This window comes from Akebia trifoliata, chromosome 11 (assembly GCF_017979445.1).
Source record: "Akebia trifoliata isolate Shusen 1 chromosome 11, ASM1797944v1, whole genome shotgun sequence".
In the NCBI taxonomy this organism is placed as follows: domain Eukaryota; kingdom Viridiplantae; phylum Streptophyta; class Magnoliopsida; order Ranunculales; family Lardizabalaceae; genus Akebia; species Akebia trifoliata.
In genome coordinates, this window is record NC_141385.1 from 7,579,908 (window position 1) to 7,597,833 (window position 17,926).

The following is a 17,926-nucleotide window of genomic DNA, read 5'->3' on the forward strand; positions in this document are numbered from 1 at the left end:
TTAGTTTCTTTATGTTTGATAATGATTAACAGTAGGGTATTTGATGTGTGGTTTTAAAACTTGTTTTGATGTTTTGTCTTGTCCATGAATGAGACCTTGATTTATTTGAGTCGTCTAGGACGACATATTAAAAAATGCCTTAGTGGACAGAAAACCATGTCTTTGAGACAACTTGTCAACTCGTGACATTTAAAATCATGATTTGATGAACAGTATCTGCAACTTTAATTCAAGACATTTAACCCAACACCAAGTTAGCATATGGAGATTGTTCTTGAGAAATAAACAAGATTCTTAGCTACATTTTTTTTCCTTGATTCATGTAATATGCTTATGGTTGTGTAAGACGTAGCAAGATCGAACAAAAATAAAGAAGAAGAAATCACACAGAACATAAGATTTACGTGGTTCGGCAAATTGCCCATGTTCACAGAGGAGAGGGAGAAAAATCATTATTGGCGATAAAGATTACAAAATTGCAACTCACTCACTCAGCCACAAGGAATAATCAGAGAGGAAAAACCTTTAGGGTGAGTCTACTGCGCTTCAGAAAAGGTCCCTTTTGGTACTGTTTTGCCTCTTGAATCCTAAGTCCAATAAGAATACTAGACATTTTACATAAGAAAAATGTAAAATAAATACTCGGGTGGTTCGGCAAATTGCCTTTGTTCACAAAGGAGAGGGAGAAAAATCCACTATTGACGATAAAGATTACAAACTTGCAACTCACTCAGCCGCAAGGCACGTCACTGAGAAAAATACCATCAAAATCCTAACCCTTTGGGGCGAGCCCACTTGGCTTCAGAAAAGGTCCTGTTTGATATTGTTTTGCCAATTGCTAATGGGGGGGGGGGGGGGGGGGGGAGCGAGCCCACTCCACTGCAACCTGGGCAGGTTGGAGGGTGAACCCAGGCTCAATCCAAGTTGTAGAACCCTCATCCTGAGCTCAAGTCAACCAAACCATCGGGGCTTAGCTCACAAACCCAAGCTTGATCTTCTAAAATTAGGTTGGAGTCGGGTTAGTCCGAGTTAGGTAATCTTGGGTGGGTTGGACGGTTTGCTCATTGAATATCCCTAATTTCATTTTAAAAAATAAATAAATTCTATATCTTAATAACAAAAAAATACATCAAAATAAAAACACTGGTTAATAAAATCACGTACAACTTCCAAGTCCAATATTGAGATGATATTTAGACAAATCATGCTTAATCAAAGCCCACATTAATAATATCCAATTGTCCACAAAACAATAAGAATAAGATGGAATCAAAAAAGGAAAAGGATAATTAGTATTAAAATAATTGTATATTAGCATATAGGCATCGAGTTCGGGTTGAGATCTTATAACCCAAGCTCAACTTGTTCGGGTTGAGCTTGGGCCAGCCCGCCCAGGTTGCAGCCCTACTAGTAGACATCTCCAACAACTTCTTTCAAAAGAATAAGGAAAATGCAAAAGAAATACATGGAGAACCCCACCTCATTTGGAAGAATATCACGCAACATAAACTTAATGATGTAATTCTCTCCATTCTAAATGCAAATAAGAGCTTCTATTGCCACACCACTTTTTCTAACGCCACTCCAAATGCATGCAAATTATTTGGGCATTTATATATTAATTGGTGTGGTGTTAGCAAATATTGGTGTGGCAATATAATGCCTCATACAAATTCCTTCCAAAATTGATGCTCAAATTGAATCGATGAATTGGAGTAAAAGTTATATAAATATATGAGTTTTTATAATATGACCCCCCCCCCCCTCTGACACATGTCCCCATCACAGAATCGAAGATCATTTGTTTCAGGATATACATAATCATAAATCTTTTTCATGTGTGTTATGAAGCAATTGATCGTCTGTTATGTGATGGGGGCATCAGAAAATCATTACTATATATATATATATTTAAAAAAAGAAGAAGTAAAGAGGTTAAAGAGTTTGAAGATTGACAGGTTTTTGGGAGAAAACTCAAGGGTATTAAATGCTAGAGGATGAAGATGAGGGCATTAGGTTGTTAAGCACTTGTCTATACGATAAGACCGGGTGAAAAATTATCGGTAGTTTGAAAACTCAGGGTCATCTCAAATATTCAACAAAAATGTGGAGGGTTATGTCAAAATCACCAAAAATTAAACTCTAAAGATACTCCATTTTAACCCGATCCAAGTATTTATCATTATTTTTATCGGTGTATGTGCACTTTCAATTTTTGTGAAGTTGATTCCATTTTAAATTTGTTTTATTATCCAAATTTATATCATATACAGTAAATACCCTGTGTCATTCCAGCATTTTCCAATTATTAATCGTACCATCCAATCGATGAAAAAAAGTCTACCCCTGTGGGGCCTTTTATTGGGTAAAATGAAGTAGGGCTACGTACCCAAAAGAGTGCACATTCCCGGTTGTACTGGTGGCAAACAAGTTTGATCCACATGAGTTTTAAAACATCTTTTTATTATTTATTTATTTATTTTATGAGGTGGCTGTCCAAGCTAAGGGGGACGGAACTGCCAAGGCATATGGGTCCCTCCCCGGGGCATGTGCAACACCCGTACTTCACATGCACCAGGTAAATGAGGGTCTATCCTTGAGGAAATACTATTCATACTAGGTATCGAATTCACAACTGATAGACTCTGACCGCTATTAGATCCTACATTGCCATGGAGCCACTCCTTGGGATTTTTGAAACATTCTTAAATACACAACTCTTGCTATCTAATTGTTGAGGTTCTTAGGGTTTGTATGTGTGGATATGAAAAAAAATAAAATCCAAAATAATGCATTTTCAGATTATTTTGGGATATACTTTCTCTAAAAAATAGTTTTACAAAATTTATAAATACGTTTTATATGAAAATCATCTTTGTGATTAAATATAAGGATTTGCTAATTGGTATTTGCCAATTAAAAATATTCTATCTAATATTAGATTTCAACAAGTTATTTTATCATGTGCAATCAATTAGTATACACTTACGGCCCCTTAGGTCGTACGTATAGTAGCTCATGACTCAGCTAATGAGTCCATATGTACTAACATTGTGGCATGAACTTACTAACTTCATCCACGACTGTGTCCTTCTAAGGTTTAAGGAATTGATTGGATTAGAATAATGCTCAAGTGACCTAAAGATTGTATCTCATATCATACTTTCCTAGGATGGAAGTGTGTAGAAACCACACATGTCTGGAAAGTGCGATATGAGTTACAAGCTTGAGGTGACTCCAACACGACTCAATTGATTATGTATCAGGTGTTGGCTCGATCTGAGCTAGTCACACATCACCTTACAATACTTCCTATGGACCTTAAATGTCCCATATCTCAGGTCAATTTTAATTGTTATGAGAAACATTTACCTTACTAACTTAGTAAGATATTAAACCTTATGAAGGGTTCTTCTGCTCAAATGAATTACCACATTAGCAATCTAACACAATAACTCTTTAATTTCATCTAAAATCCTCGTATCTCTCTCTCTCCCCACCTCCAAAAAAAAAGAGAAAATTTTCCAAGGTTTTAAAAATGGACGGCTAATGAACTTCCACCTAACTTCAAAATTTAAAATTAAAATTCAACGGTGATAAAATAAAATTTTTTGAAACTTTTTTTTCAAAGTTACTGGACAAAATTACGCTGAAGCATCGGATCATGTCTTTTGATGTCACAAGTTGGGCCCAAGGACCCTTAGTAGTCGTACCCATATACAATAAAACTCCTTATTACGACAATTCGAGACTCGACTATAATTCATCTAATAAGTTTATACTAACACTAGCAATCATATAAATGAAGTGCCTAGCTTTATCTAAAGTTGTGACCATTTTAGGTGTAAAATAACTAATTGGCTATACATACAGCTATACAATATCATCCCTAAGCCTATCAAGATATTATGGTATCATATACTTTGTTGATTATCTCTTCAATTAATGAAATTTTTTTAAGGTCTCAATCACAATTAGGCAATAAGAGAATCATACACGATTGATACCAAAGGTGAGTCTAATAGTGCAAATATCAGATAAAAATATAAAATCATCGTCTTGACAAGCATGAATAATTTCGATACATTAATTAACTCACGAAAAAACTCAAATTTTATACCGTTCATCACTCATAATTGAATTTGTAACACGTATCCCTGCTATAAATACTTGACAATTACATACAACCTTAAAATCAAGACCTTAGTCGATATAAGAATCTCAATTATTGAGAGATTGAAATCCTGCACTATTGTTTAACAAGAATTGTGCTTTTCACACATTATTGCAAACCTACTATTTTTTCTTAAAATAGATCCAGTTTTATTAAATTAATCCATAAAAAGTGGGTAGTTTGATCCCAAAAGCGTATAATATTTTCAAGATTAGGCACTTTAATTGGAGAGATTGGACCCCTAATTTTTTTATACCTAGCACATGTGTTAGGAGTTGGAATAATAATGCATTTATTAAAGCTGGTCTGTATTGGCACACCTACCAACCCCCAACTAAGCAATAAAAAAAATCATATTGTGAGTAGGACATTTCTGACCCCACTATGGGGGTGAATATTTTAAGACATTCCTGACCCCACTATTGGGGTGAATATTTTGAGATTCTCTTATATATTTTCAAAATGAAAATGAAAAGATACCTGACCTTGACCTTAGTTTGATTTGTTCCCCCACTAGTTAACCCTACCTAACTTAGTGAGGAAAAAATAAAAGTCGTGATAATCTGACGCCCCCTCTAACATACGCCCCCATCACAGAATCATCGATCATTTGCCATGGGATACACAAGAAAAATATTTATGATCCTGAGGCAAATGATCTCTGATTTTATGATGAGCGTGTAGGAGGGGTGTATGTCAGATGGGACGTCAGAAAATCATTATTAAAAAAATAAATAAGATTTTGGATATTGACCTTGAGTCCGTAAAGGTAGGGTTAGGCTAAGAAAATTTCAGTCCATTAAATTCAAGTTGGACTCAGGTATAATATGTACCTAATCTAACATGATGACTTATTACTATATTTTATGTATCTTTCATATATATATTTTGTTGAACATATGATTTTATGATGTAAAAAGTCTAAAATGGATTATAAAATAACAAATTTAATGACGTCTCTAACCAATTTTCAACTATAATAGAGATTGAAGTCTTATTTTGATGAAAATTAATATCTAATAGCTACAAAAGATTTTAAAATGTACATAAATTTAATATTGTTCAATCTGGTTTGTTAGACTTGAGCCGACTTGGGTTCCATGGTGGTTTAAAGTTGGTCTAAGATATGAATTCTTTAGGATTTGGTAAGGGCTTAGTCAAGGCTGGCGCCAACCCATCCTTTAAGTAGGAAAAATGACTTGAACATCAGATCTTCAACCTTTTGCAGAAATATATATATCATTGAGTTTTTATTTTCTAAAAAAAAATGTCATATATCTTCAAGATCTTCAACTTCAATGGTATTTTAATTTTAAGGTTGATTTACCAAAACATGCACGCAAAATAGAGAAATTACCAACATGGTAGATTATTTATTTTAATTTTGAACAAAGAAAATTACTGGAAAAAAATTCATTGTTTTATAAAATGGGCAGGTCAGACGGGGCAATTAAACATTTGAGGGTATTTTTTGTAACAAAAATTCTTTTCAAAGGCTCTTTTGTTAGGAAAGTACATTTTCAAGGTGTATTTAATGTACCTTAACGTGGGCACATGTTTGCAAAATCCCTCAGATATTTATCTAAGCCTAGGGATTTATTTAATCTAAATCACCCAATATTGTATTAAAATTTTGATTTTTCCAAGTCCAACAAACGTGGGACAGGGTCGAGCAATTGTCGGAAGCAAATGGAAATTTGCATGGTCAACAAATTTTTCTAAAAGTCAAGGACTTACCTCTTCAAAGCTCAAAGAGAATTTCGAGGTCCTCGACTCCTCATTACACAAAATAATTTTAACACTCGAAAACTTGACTCGGCTAGTAGTGCAATGAGTCGAATCAAAAGCTCAAAAATCGATTCAGATGAGATCGATAAAATATATTTACTTGGCAGGTGGCAATTATCTTAGTTGATAGTCTTTGGGTGAAGACATTAGACACCTTGCATCAAATCCCGTCTGTACCAAGTTATTGAACTCATTAAAAACAAGCTTACCAATTAAAAAAATATTCTCAGAGTTTGAAATATAATTGAGTTTATCCAACTCGGTTGAATTTTGTGTTGACTCGAAAAGTGTTAAAAATTGTGGTACAAAATTGACAACTTATCACCATGATGAATAGGAAACTTTGGACATTTATTGGGTTAAAAGAAATATGATTTTTAATTTTAAAAATTAATATATTTTCTACATCAGTATATTTGATGTACTCTGTCGAGTTGCAAGTCATCCAGCTAATTAATTTTATAAATAACCAACAAAATTTCATATCTCCATCTGTTGGGGCGGCTACATAAAATCTTAGTTGGCCATATAATGCATCATAAGTCATATTTTTAATACTTTATAGTCCATTATGACAAGTTCATTGGATCGTGCCAAATATATGTACGTTATTTTCATTAAATATTTAGCTATAATGTTTAACATTTTAAAATAAAGAGTAAGGGCAGACTTTAAAGTGAAATAATACACCTAGGGACTAAGCATTTGAGAATATTTTAGTAAAAAAATATTTATTTAAGGGCATTTTCGTTACTAAATCATATTTTCAAAGTGTATTTATTGCAAGTTTTAGGCAACACGTTAACAATATCCTTGTTTTTTTTTTTTTTTTAATAAAAAAATTAAATATGGCGGCATAGCTCTTTTGAACTCTTATCGACCTATTTCCAAGTTGAATTAGCTGAGTTGACTCAATGAATTGGTAAAAATAATTTTTTGGACAACTATTCCACCTTTAAATTATAGTAAGTGTGTCGGAGAATAAGATGCATTGTATTAAGGTGCATGAGATACACTATACCATTTTTAGTGTATCTTATCACAAATGGGAGGTTGTGAAGGATAAGACTTAAAATTGGTCGGATTTTATCTAAAATTCGAGTTATCCAAATCCAATTTTTAGTGGATTTGATTTCTTCAAACATATCCGAATTAAAATATGGGTAGGATTTGGTTGATGTACCTTGACCCGAGTCGGATACGGACTCATCCCTATATTTGTCTATATCCAAATGATATATTATTTTATATGTCATATTTTTTAGTTTATCATTCATCAATAAATCAGTATTAGGTGTAGTAGTCAAAGTATTTTTTCAAAAGGTGAGAGGTTTTGAGTTCAAATCACATTTAAGCCACATTTTTTAATAAATTACTTTATAATGATTTGAAATTATACGACTCAACCGACCAGAATCAATTAATTCGGTCAAATCGAATCCAGATATGAGCTTAATGAGACAAAAAAAGAAAAAAAGATATATACGGTTTGAACTAATAAGATCCGAATTTAAAATTTAGATATGGATATAGGTAAACACATATCTAACCCAAACCCAACCCATTTTAAGCCCTAGTGAAAGGAGAATATTCTAAAATATTTATTGATATTTATAATATATCAATTAGGATATTCTAGAATATTATATTAGGTTAGTTTCCACAAATCTTGGTTGATGTAATATCTATGAATACTCTATAATTGCGTGAAAATCATCTAAGAATTCTAAATAAATTTAGTTTCTTCAAAGTGGATTTGTCTTAGTTGGTTTTGAGTCTAATTTTAAGTCTATGTTATGAACAATGTATATGTTTCTTAATAATTTTTTATACTAATTTCCGTCTAGTCCTTTGCCTTTTTTTTTGGCTTTTTAATGGTTAAGTTGGACTTGAACCCACAACCTCAAAGTTGCTTTGAAATATGTCAAACCAACTTAACTATGGAGACTAATTGAGTTATGGGTCTAAGCAAAAAGTCCTCTTGCCCTTGATTCGTAGCAAGTCTTATTCACGGATGAGTGTTTACGATAGACAAATCACTTTTTCTAATGGTCGGTGGTATTAAGCTATTAAATCAATAGAAAGTTATCACGTAGAGACACAAAAACGTGGGAGAACATAGGTTAAATGATTAAGTATCTTGAATTTTACTCTTTTTGGAGAGACACGTGATAATTGTTTGACAGTTCCGCACCATTTTTTGTTAATAGCAAATTCCAACTTGTGTTGACTAGAGATTTTTTGTTAACAAATTGAGGGTGGCGATTTTATATTAATTTAACAGCTTAACATCACTTTTTGTTAACATCAATTCCAATTTTTGTCGACTAAAGGATTCTTTTTATTTAAACTAAAGTATCTAGACCTCTTAGAAAAATCTACTAATCCTCAGGACACGTCTAATAATTTCCCCCAAACACACATCAGGACATTTTTAGGATAAATCTTTGAGAGTGACCCTTAAGGGAGATTAGAGATTTTTTGTTAACTAATAAGGTCTTAAGTTGTTTAGAATTGAAGAAAATAATTTAACAACTCCAATCCCATTAAATATATATATAGACATCATTTTTTAAATGATGTCTATAAGAAAAGGTGATGTCTATTCTTTAGATGAAAAAATGTGTAAAACACGAGTTTTATAACTTTTTTTTTTCTTTCTTTCTAAAATCGATGTTTAAAGATCAAACATGAATTAATGTCTAAAACCCATAATTTTTTGCTCGGTCAAAACAAGGTACTTTAAATTTAAAAACTAATGTTCATTTAAAAGAAAGTGGTGTTTAAAATCTTTCTTCTCATAGTTTGTCTATTCATGTAATATCATTAACGTAGTAAGTCTCCTAATAATAAAACCGATCTAAAATTAAGTCGAAGGAATCTTGCCTAAAGTTACTTTTCTTTTTCAAAGGGATTAATATACTATCTTACCTACAAAATAGTGTGCAACTTGTTAAGTCTAGTAAAGTCTGTGAATGTCTATGTCACAACCTTGGCTTCAAGATCCAACCTTCACCAACTAACTACTAATTTAAAAAAAAGAAACTTCCAAGGGATTTCGTAACGAAATTGACTCCTTGAAAACTCCAATTTTGTTTTTCATTTCAACCCTTTCCAAATGTCCAAGTTGGTGGTTGTATCTTAGAAAAATAGTGGAAAAAAATAAATTTGCATTAAAGTATGGAAAATGTTGGAATGAACCTCGTGATACGAGTAAAAATCATCTATGATTATATATATATCCACGTCAAAATTGTGAGAATCACATTAAATCCTGTGTCATCCTAGCACGACTCTTAAGGTATAGAAATATAAATTAAATAAACCAAGGATAATGACTTCCACTATAAACAAATTTTGATCAACATAATTTTTACCCTTACAAGACAAAAAATAGAAGAAAAAAAATTAAAATTAAAATAAAAAATGAACGAAAAGTGGACGTCAATTACAAAGCTAGTTACCTCTCTCTCTCTCTCTCTCTTTCTTTATATATCTCTCAACACGAATCCCCATAGCTTAAACTTGAGAAAGAATAGCATCTGCATGCTCCTGCACAACCTTCCACGCCATTCTCACGTGGCGCTCCTCTGTTAGTGTAGTACCCACGGCGAACCGAATCAAATACACACCACCCACCACAGAGTGAGTCATATAAACAAGCCCAGCCGCATTGATAGACTCTAACAACTTTGCATTGATCTCGTTCGCTTGATCTTCAGCCAATGGCTTCTGATCATGATTAGTTCCACCATTCTCATAAATCTTCTGATCCATCATAGATGGAGGTAGTACTCGAAAACACACCATAGCAAAATTTGTGGGGACAACAATCTCAAACCTCTTGTCCAAAGCTACAAACCCTTCAAACATCTTAGCCATCTTAACATGGCTCCTTAGAAAGTTTCTAAGGTTAGCCACACCATAGCTACGAAGTACAAGCCAAAGCTTCATCGATCGAAATCGACGGCTGAGAGCAATTTGCCAATCTTTATAGTCAACGACTTGCTTTGACTCAGTTGCTTTGTTCTTCAAATACTCAGGGTTTGTTGAAAGTGCTTGAACAAGGGCATTTGGGTCTTTTACCCAAAGACAACAGCAATCCAAAGTGGTAAAAAACCACTTGTGTGCATTTAAACTAAACGAATCTGCATTCTCCACACCATCAATAAAATGTCGAAACTCTGGACAAATACAAGCACTCCCCGCATAAGCAGCGTCCACGTGGACCCACATACCAAATTCTTTTGCCACGTCACACAATGGACCGATAGGATCCACTGCAGTGGACGAAGTTGTTCCGACTGTTGCGCATAGGAAAAATGGAATAAGACCAGCTTTAATATCTTTTAAAATTTGCAACTTGAGAGCTTGTGCAGTGAGTCCGAACCAAGTGGACTTATTAGTCGAAACGGGTCGGAAATTATTCGGATTAATTCCTGCAATTTGTGCTGCTTTTTGAAGTGCACAATGCGTTTGATCCGACCCGTATACAACTAACTTACCAATATTCTCTCTACCAATAGACCTAAGAATTTGATCTCGTGCAGCTGTTAGTGTACACAAGATTGCTTCACAAGTTGTTCCTTGTAGAACACCACCACCATTTCCAGAGAAGAGAAAAGATTTTGGAAGCTTAAGCATATTTCCAAGCCAATCCATTACAATTGTTTCAAGCTCTGTTGCTGCAGGTGAAGACATCCAATTAAAACCAACAACATTAAAGCCAGTACTAAGCATCTCACCAAGAAACCCTGCAACACTACCACTTGAAGGGAAGTAAGCAAAGTAGTTGGGACTTTGCCAATGTGTTATACCAGGAATAATGTCGTTTTGAACATCTTTGAGGATAGTATCTAGGGGTTCAGGATTATATGGAGCGGATTCAGGTAAGAGTTTACGAAGATAACCCGGTTCAACTTGGCTTCTAACCGGGTATTTTTCGATATCTCGATAGTAATCGGCCAGGAAGTCGATTACCATATGACCTTGTTTTCTGAACTCTTCTGGGTCTAATGGGTTTTGAGAGAATGTTAATATGTTTTCAAGCTCATCTACATGGAGACTACCCATTTTAGAGACAGAGAGAAAGAATGGGTTGGTGGTTTTAAGGGAAGAAAGAGTGGTTTTGTGATGCATGGAGGAAGAGAGAGGTCTTTAAATAGGGAGAGAAGTATGGAGCAATATAAGAGTCCAAGAAGGTTGGTAAAGAATGAGAAATTAATCGGCGATTAATTCAATAATTGAGGTCTGTATTTGACTCAACCATACAATATACAATATACAATATACAATATACATACCTGGATCAAGATCAACGGTTGAGACAAGTGGAGAAGAAGATGACATTAAAAAACAGACCAAATTTTTTATATTTAAAAAAAAAAAACAATTGCGAAAATGAATCATGCCACGTGATGTTGTTTATTTTATATTAAAATTTATTCAAAATAGTACAATAATGTAATTTTAATTATTATTATTATTTTTCGAATAACGAAACAAATTTGTTATAGTATTAAAGGTTCTAGAAGTTTGGATTTAATATATTTTAGTAAGTATGTTAGCTGTTAAGATGTGCTAAACAAATATCAACCAACCACGTCTCTTGAGAAAAGACCGAGAAAGTTAGGTGACACCATGGTTTGGCAAACTCTATGATGATGACTTTTGTAAGCTATATAGGAAATAAAACACAAATTGGCGAGAAAGTAGTAGTTTTCATAGGGATTAGTATCAATTTTCTTGAGATACTATCTGTTTGAATCTTTCTAAGTATTCTACCATCTCAACCGTTTGTTTGATGGAGTGGCTTAAAGGACGCCACGTATGATCCTTGACCGCCGCCTTACGTCAACGAGTTGTAACTTTTTATATTTTCATACTAGGAAACTTTCGATGATAATCGTTTTTGATGTCTTACTTGTTATACACTCCACCCAAAATTGGATCCAATAATCTTATTATATTTGGTCAGATCTGTAAACCAAAAATGAGACCAACTAATTGCCGATAGGTCTGTCAATGGACCGAGATGGGTCAACATTGTATGGACTGGGCCCAATAAATTGAGCCTCAAATCCTTGCCCAAACCCAACTCATCTAAATCGTAAAATTGGTTAGTCGTAGTCCAAGCCACGTATAAAAAACATGCATGTGCTAAGGCCTTAACTTGATTCGGTTTGGTACCAAATTAGAATTCTACCAACAAACGTCAGTTCTACTAAATAAGACCATAACCAAATCAAATCAAATCAAACAATCAATTCGGCTCTCTATGGGTTGAAAATATCCTAACAAGATTCCCTACAACTCCTTTAATATTTTTCTATCGCTGTCTTTTGTTTTTTTTTTCTTTACATACAAATTTCTATTTCCTTGGACATCCCTCTCCTTGTTTTTTCAATTTGTATAATTTTCTATTTATTTGGTAGTGAATTTTTCATACTCTTTCTCAATTTCTCTTTTAATTTATTTTTCTAAATTTTTTATTCAATAATTTTGATAGATTTTTCTATGAATATTATTAACTAAAATCCTAAGTAGAATTAAGGATGAAATTTGAAAATCAACAATTTTATTTTATTCAATAGTGATGTATAAATTTTTATACTTTTAAATTGATCTAAAGGTGAGTTATTTATTATAGTCAAATTTTATATCTATAATTTTTTTTTTTTACTTTTTGTTTATGATTATCACATTGAATGAAAATTTTCTTTGATTAATTGTAGATGATTGTTACAATGATTTTTTAGAAAATCTTTTGATATGTGAATGTGTTACACTTAATAATTTTAAAATTTTAAAAATACTTTAATAAACAATTTTTTTTATATTTAATTTATATATTATCTGGTTAGGGATAATCTATTCGAAACTAACCGAGTAAAAAGTTGATCAAAAATAAAATTTTAAATTTTTTAGTGAATCCCAATGCCTTAGCACTTTATAATTTTTTTTTTTGTTTTTTTTTTTTTTTTTTTTGTTTTGGCTTCATAGGAAAGATTGGAAAAATCATCCTTTAGTTCAAATCTCTTTTGAATCATTGAGTTTTTCGTTCAATTTTGACCCAATCCCTTTAAATCAACCTCGCATTCCTGTATTCCCAAGTTTTATTACTTAGTTACACACCCTACACTTAGGATTATTAATTTACATTTTGTCAAGTGTAGAAAAGTTACAACCCTAACTCGATGTGAGTTGACCATCATCTATCAAAGTATCTTGGGTTACATTGATTGCCTTCACATATACAAGAAAACCTAATGATTCATCGCTCAACATAATTGAAAATATAGAAAATAAAGATAAAGAAATGAGTTGAAACAATGAAAATGTGAGAGAGAGAGAGAGAGAGTCCTAGTTTGAATTGGAGAACCCCATTTGTAGACACCACCATTTTTAAATAATTAGATTTTGTAACTCCTCAACCTTATTATAATGGATTCCTAATGATGAATGAGAAACAGAAATTTTTTAACATCTTTTACATCATTATCAAGTCGTCAAATCACGTTTGATATTCTAGACACTTTCCCAAACATAGAAACCATTCCCATAAGTCCTAATATGACAAAACCTTAAAATTTAAACAAAGCTTAACAAAATAACAAAAATACTCCTATGCTAAAATACACCTAAAAAAATCATGTTATGCATCGAAAATGATAATCATCCAAGTTAAAATAAACCATTTCACAAAATTTTGTAACATTTTTTGAAAATGACAAAAAGAACCTTGGTGGACAAATACACAACTTCCTCACTGAAAAAAACTAAAAGATTCAAAATTATCATTTTTAATAATAAAATATTAGAAAAAAAAAAATAGTTCTAGAACACTCCAAAACCATAAAAAGTAATCAAATTAAAATATATATATGAAACTCATCGCAATTGAAAATAGTCATTTTTCCCAAAATTGTCGATTCCGTGCTCAAAACAACTTCAACAAAAGTATCAACACCACCAATGCTCCGAAAATCATAATTTTTTTCAAAAGTTTCAGTATCTATTCAGTTATATTTTAACTTAGAAAACTTATTGATATGAAACTGTGTTATATAAAGGTAAGAGTCTTTCTAAAATGTAATAAGAAAAAAAAAATAGTACTTCTTGAATGGTTCCCTTGCATTGTGGGCTTGTGCTAGACTTACGACTTTCTGCTTATTATTTCTTTTATATTGTGTCTTAGTTGCCAAAAAAAAATATTATTATAAATGCAAATATTCATGATCCACCTCAAGGAATTAGAGATTTGCTAGGAGGAGTGTAACTAAGATTTTGCTCACACTAAGAGTGGAAAATCTTTTGTGGGACTAACCACAAATATATGTTTTTCTTGTAAGATTAATAGTGACGGATTTTTTTAATCGTCGTTGTTATTTATCGCAATAACTCATACATCTTTATATATTTTGAAAATTCTTGTGAGGACAATCGGACAAGTGCCCCCACTGTCAATCCACCCCTTGTTGGTTGATGATCCTCAAACTTTGAAAAAAAAAATATTCCTTTAACCAAACACATAAATTCAAATTTTTTACAAGATGATGTTAGAAAAAAGATAAGTACTATTTTTTCACTATGTTGAGGGGTAAGGTTTGTTGAAAAGTGGTTTAAAGATGACAATTATGACATATAGACTAACAAGACTACTCAAATATTTCTTTAAGAATAATGATTTTCTATTGCTCCACTCTCTGATGTGGCATGTGCTAGAATCATCGATATTTTTTCTCGGAAAACACAAATGCACAACTTCATAAGATGTTCAATTTTGTATCTCAAGGAAAAAAATTTATGGTTCTAGCCCATGTCATGTCACGGAGCGATAGAAAATCACAACTCTTTGTCTAAAGATAGAGATTGATTAATTGAATATTTTTATTACTTGTAACACACGTCTTAAGTTTAGGTTTATTGTCATTGAAATTTTAGGATAGGATGATGTGTTGTCATTGTTTATTTATTTATTAAAATATTATCTTAAATTATTTCAAAGGCCTCAGAGATTCATTAAATAGTAATTTATATTATAATATAATAGCACTTTCGATATAACATATAGAAGTCCAAAGGTCTTGGAATAAGAAAACGAAATATGTTCTCGTAATGGGTTAGGTAGACACGTGGAGAAATATTAGCCGAATCACCTAACATACGAAAGAGTCCGACTTAGAGGCGGCCAATATTAAGGAATTTTTGTACTCATCTGAAGACTCAATCGCATGCGGCCACGGGTGTTAAAAATGAAGGAAAATTACTTAATAGTCATTAATACTAGGGGTGCAACTCGGTTCAGGTTGGTTCGGGTTAGAACAAAATTAGAATCGAATCGATCAAAATCGGTTCTATTATATAAAAACCAAAACCGAGACGAATTCTTTCAGAACCGAACCAACCCAAACCGATCTTAATTCGGTTTGGTTCAGTTCGATTTTATGGGTTGGTCGTCAATCGCAGCCGAGAGAGAGATAGAGATGGAGGGAAACCTGTCGTCGGTCGCAACCTCAGGACGTTGCCGCAAGTCTTAGCCGCAGAGAGAGGTCGTAGAGACCAGCCGGTGACAGGATCTAGCAGCAGGTGGCAGAAACGAGCCGGTAGTAGGATCTGGCAACAGGTCACAGAGTCGAGTCGCTGGCAGTCACTGGCAGCAAATCGCAGAGAGAGAGAGAGAGATGGTGGCACTGGCAGTCGGTGGCACTGGTAGCGGATCGCAAAGACGAGACGAGCGAGCGAGAGAGACGAGCGAGCGAGAGAGAGATGAGCGAGCAAGAGCGAGAGAGTAGAGAGAGAGTGAGTGAGTGAGAGACACGGTGGTACTAACAGACGGTGGCGGTGGCAGATGGTGGCGGTGGCAGCGAGTGGTAGAACGAGACGAGAGAGACGATCGAGCGAGACAGAGAGAGAGAGAGAAATTAAGTTTTATAAAATAATTAAAAATCAAATTTAAATTTAATATTTTATTTTAAATATTATTAATTCGGTTTTTGGGGTTGGTTCGGTTTTTTATATTACCTGAACCGAGAACCGAACCGAATTCATCGGTTCTTTATTTTTTAAATCCGAAACCGAATCGAAACCAATTTAAACCGAACTAAACCAATCTAAATCTCACGGTTTGGTTCGATTCTCGGTTTGAACCGAATTAAGTTGCACCCCTAATTAATACTAATTTTTTGTCTTATTAATCCTTGACTTTTATGGATGAACTAAATAGTACATTTAATAAATCTTTCTTTTCTAATTTGTCCCTCAACCTCATCTCAAGTTATAATATTTTTGAAATATCGAAACTATTTGTTTTTCTTCTTTTTAACATACTTAGGTTTTTCAATGACAATTCCAATTATTTTCAATGATTTTTATCGTGAATGATGAATGAAAATGATACTTCTCATTTAAAAATTTTAAAATAAAAAATAAAGTTAGGGTTTTTTAATTTTTTTTTACTTCTTTTTTAAATCAAAATTGATAAAGGATGGTTCTTTTGGCTTCAAATCTTCTACACAAAACATTATGTTAAAATTTTCATGTATTTTAATTGAAAAAACTTTTAAAAAATGAAATCGGGTAAATCTTACAATGTTGGGGTCGACAATTTTTTTGTAAGTTCAATATTTTTATTGTCAATCAAGATCTTTTTTTAAATTATTGTCGACCTCGACAATAAATAAAATTGTTGAGGTTGACAATAATTATTGTTAGGATCGATAATAATTAAAATAAATAAAATAATTGATCTCGACAATAAAAAAATATTGAATTTAAAAATAAAAATGACCCACTTCGATGCTATAAAATTTACCTGATTTTTTTTTCAACTAAATAGATGGAAAAATCAACTTAAAACTTGACATAACGACTTGTGTAGATGATTTCAAACCAAAAGAACCATCCTTGATTGATTTTTATTATAAAAAAAAATGAAGTAAATGCATATATAAAAAATTCCTTGAAAATGACTTTTTCTTCCTTCTTAAATACTTTTCATCTGAATGGAGTCTCAAAAACTTGATCGGGATGTCAGAAATCTAATTTTTATTTATTTATGAAAATAGTGAGTTTGAATGGTTAGAAGAATTTCAACATTTCAATCATAAGAAATGTCTAGATTGGTGTTTAGGGACTGATTTGAAAAGAGGGATTTAATAAATGGATTATTTAACTCACTCCTAAAAGTCAATGACTAATCAGGAAGAAAAGTTAGCGCTAGAGGCCATTATTACATCGAGTTTTGTGTATATGAACATAGTAAACTTTTACCCTCAATCATGATTAGGTTCCTTCCCATGGGAAGAGTTCCCATCAAACTCAATAAGGTCCCTCCCCCTCCCTCTCCCTCGCACGTTGATGCATTACACTTGATATTGGTTTCTGATTGCACAATGACCACATACACAAGATATAGATAAGTCTAACAATGATTTTATAATTTGGATTTTCGGATGAGAATGAAATCTTAGTTCTGATACAATTTCGAATCGGATTCGGATGCACCTCAATCTGTTCTGAAAAAGAAAAAAAAAATCTGATCCGAATATATTTTAATATTTATTATTATTATTTTTAATTTCATATAAACACATATAGATAGCATGTTTTGGTCTTTTTGATTTCCCTCTATATTTGTTATTGAAAAGTGGATTTAAAAAAAAAAAAAAATTTATAAGATTTTAAATTTTTTGAACATATCACAATTTGAAAATAAGAAATGTGTTCGGATCAGATCGATTTCATATTACGGATGAAATGAAAAGGATCGGATTTGATTTGCATATTTATTAATCCAATTGGGTACTTGTTTAAATAATTTTGAATCAATATTGGAGTGGTATTGATCCGGTATAAAACCGATCCGTTGCCAGTCTTACTAATGGCATGGATAGGACATTTAATGCATCTACACTAGATGTGTGAACCACACTCAATAAAATTAGTCTTTTGTTGTTATTTAAG

The 17,926-nt window shown here is 32.6% G+C and overlaps 1 protein-coding gene across 1 annotated transcript; it reads right to left on the reverse strand.

Moving 5' to 3' along the window:
- Positions 1-9,264: 9,264 nt before the first annotated feature.
- LOC147390675 (tyrosine decarboxylase-like) lies at positions 9,265-11,100 on the reverse strand. Its single transcript, XM_086460205.1, has one exon. The coding sequence runs from the start codon at positions 11,033-11,035 to the stop codon at positions 9,482-9,484; it is 1,554 nt and encodes a 517-aa protein (XP_086316331.1). The 5' UTR covers positions 11,036-11,100; the 3' UTR covers positions 9,265-9,481.
- Positions 11,101-17,926: the final 6,826 nt, after the last annotated feature.

What these genes read in the sequence shown, in the direction of transcription:
- LOC147390675 (XM_086460205.1), bottom strand. Translation starts at nt 11,035, where the DNA reads ATGGGTAGTCTCCATGTAGATGAGCTTGAAAACATATTAACATTCTCT.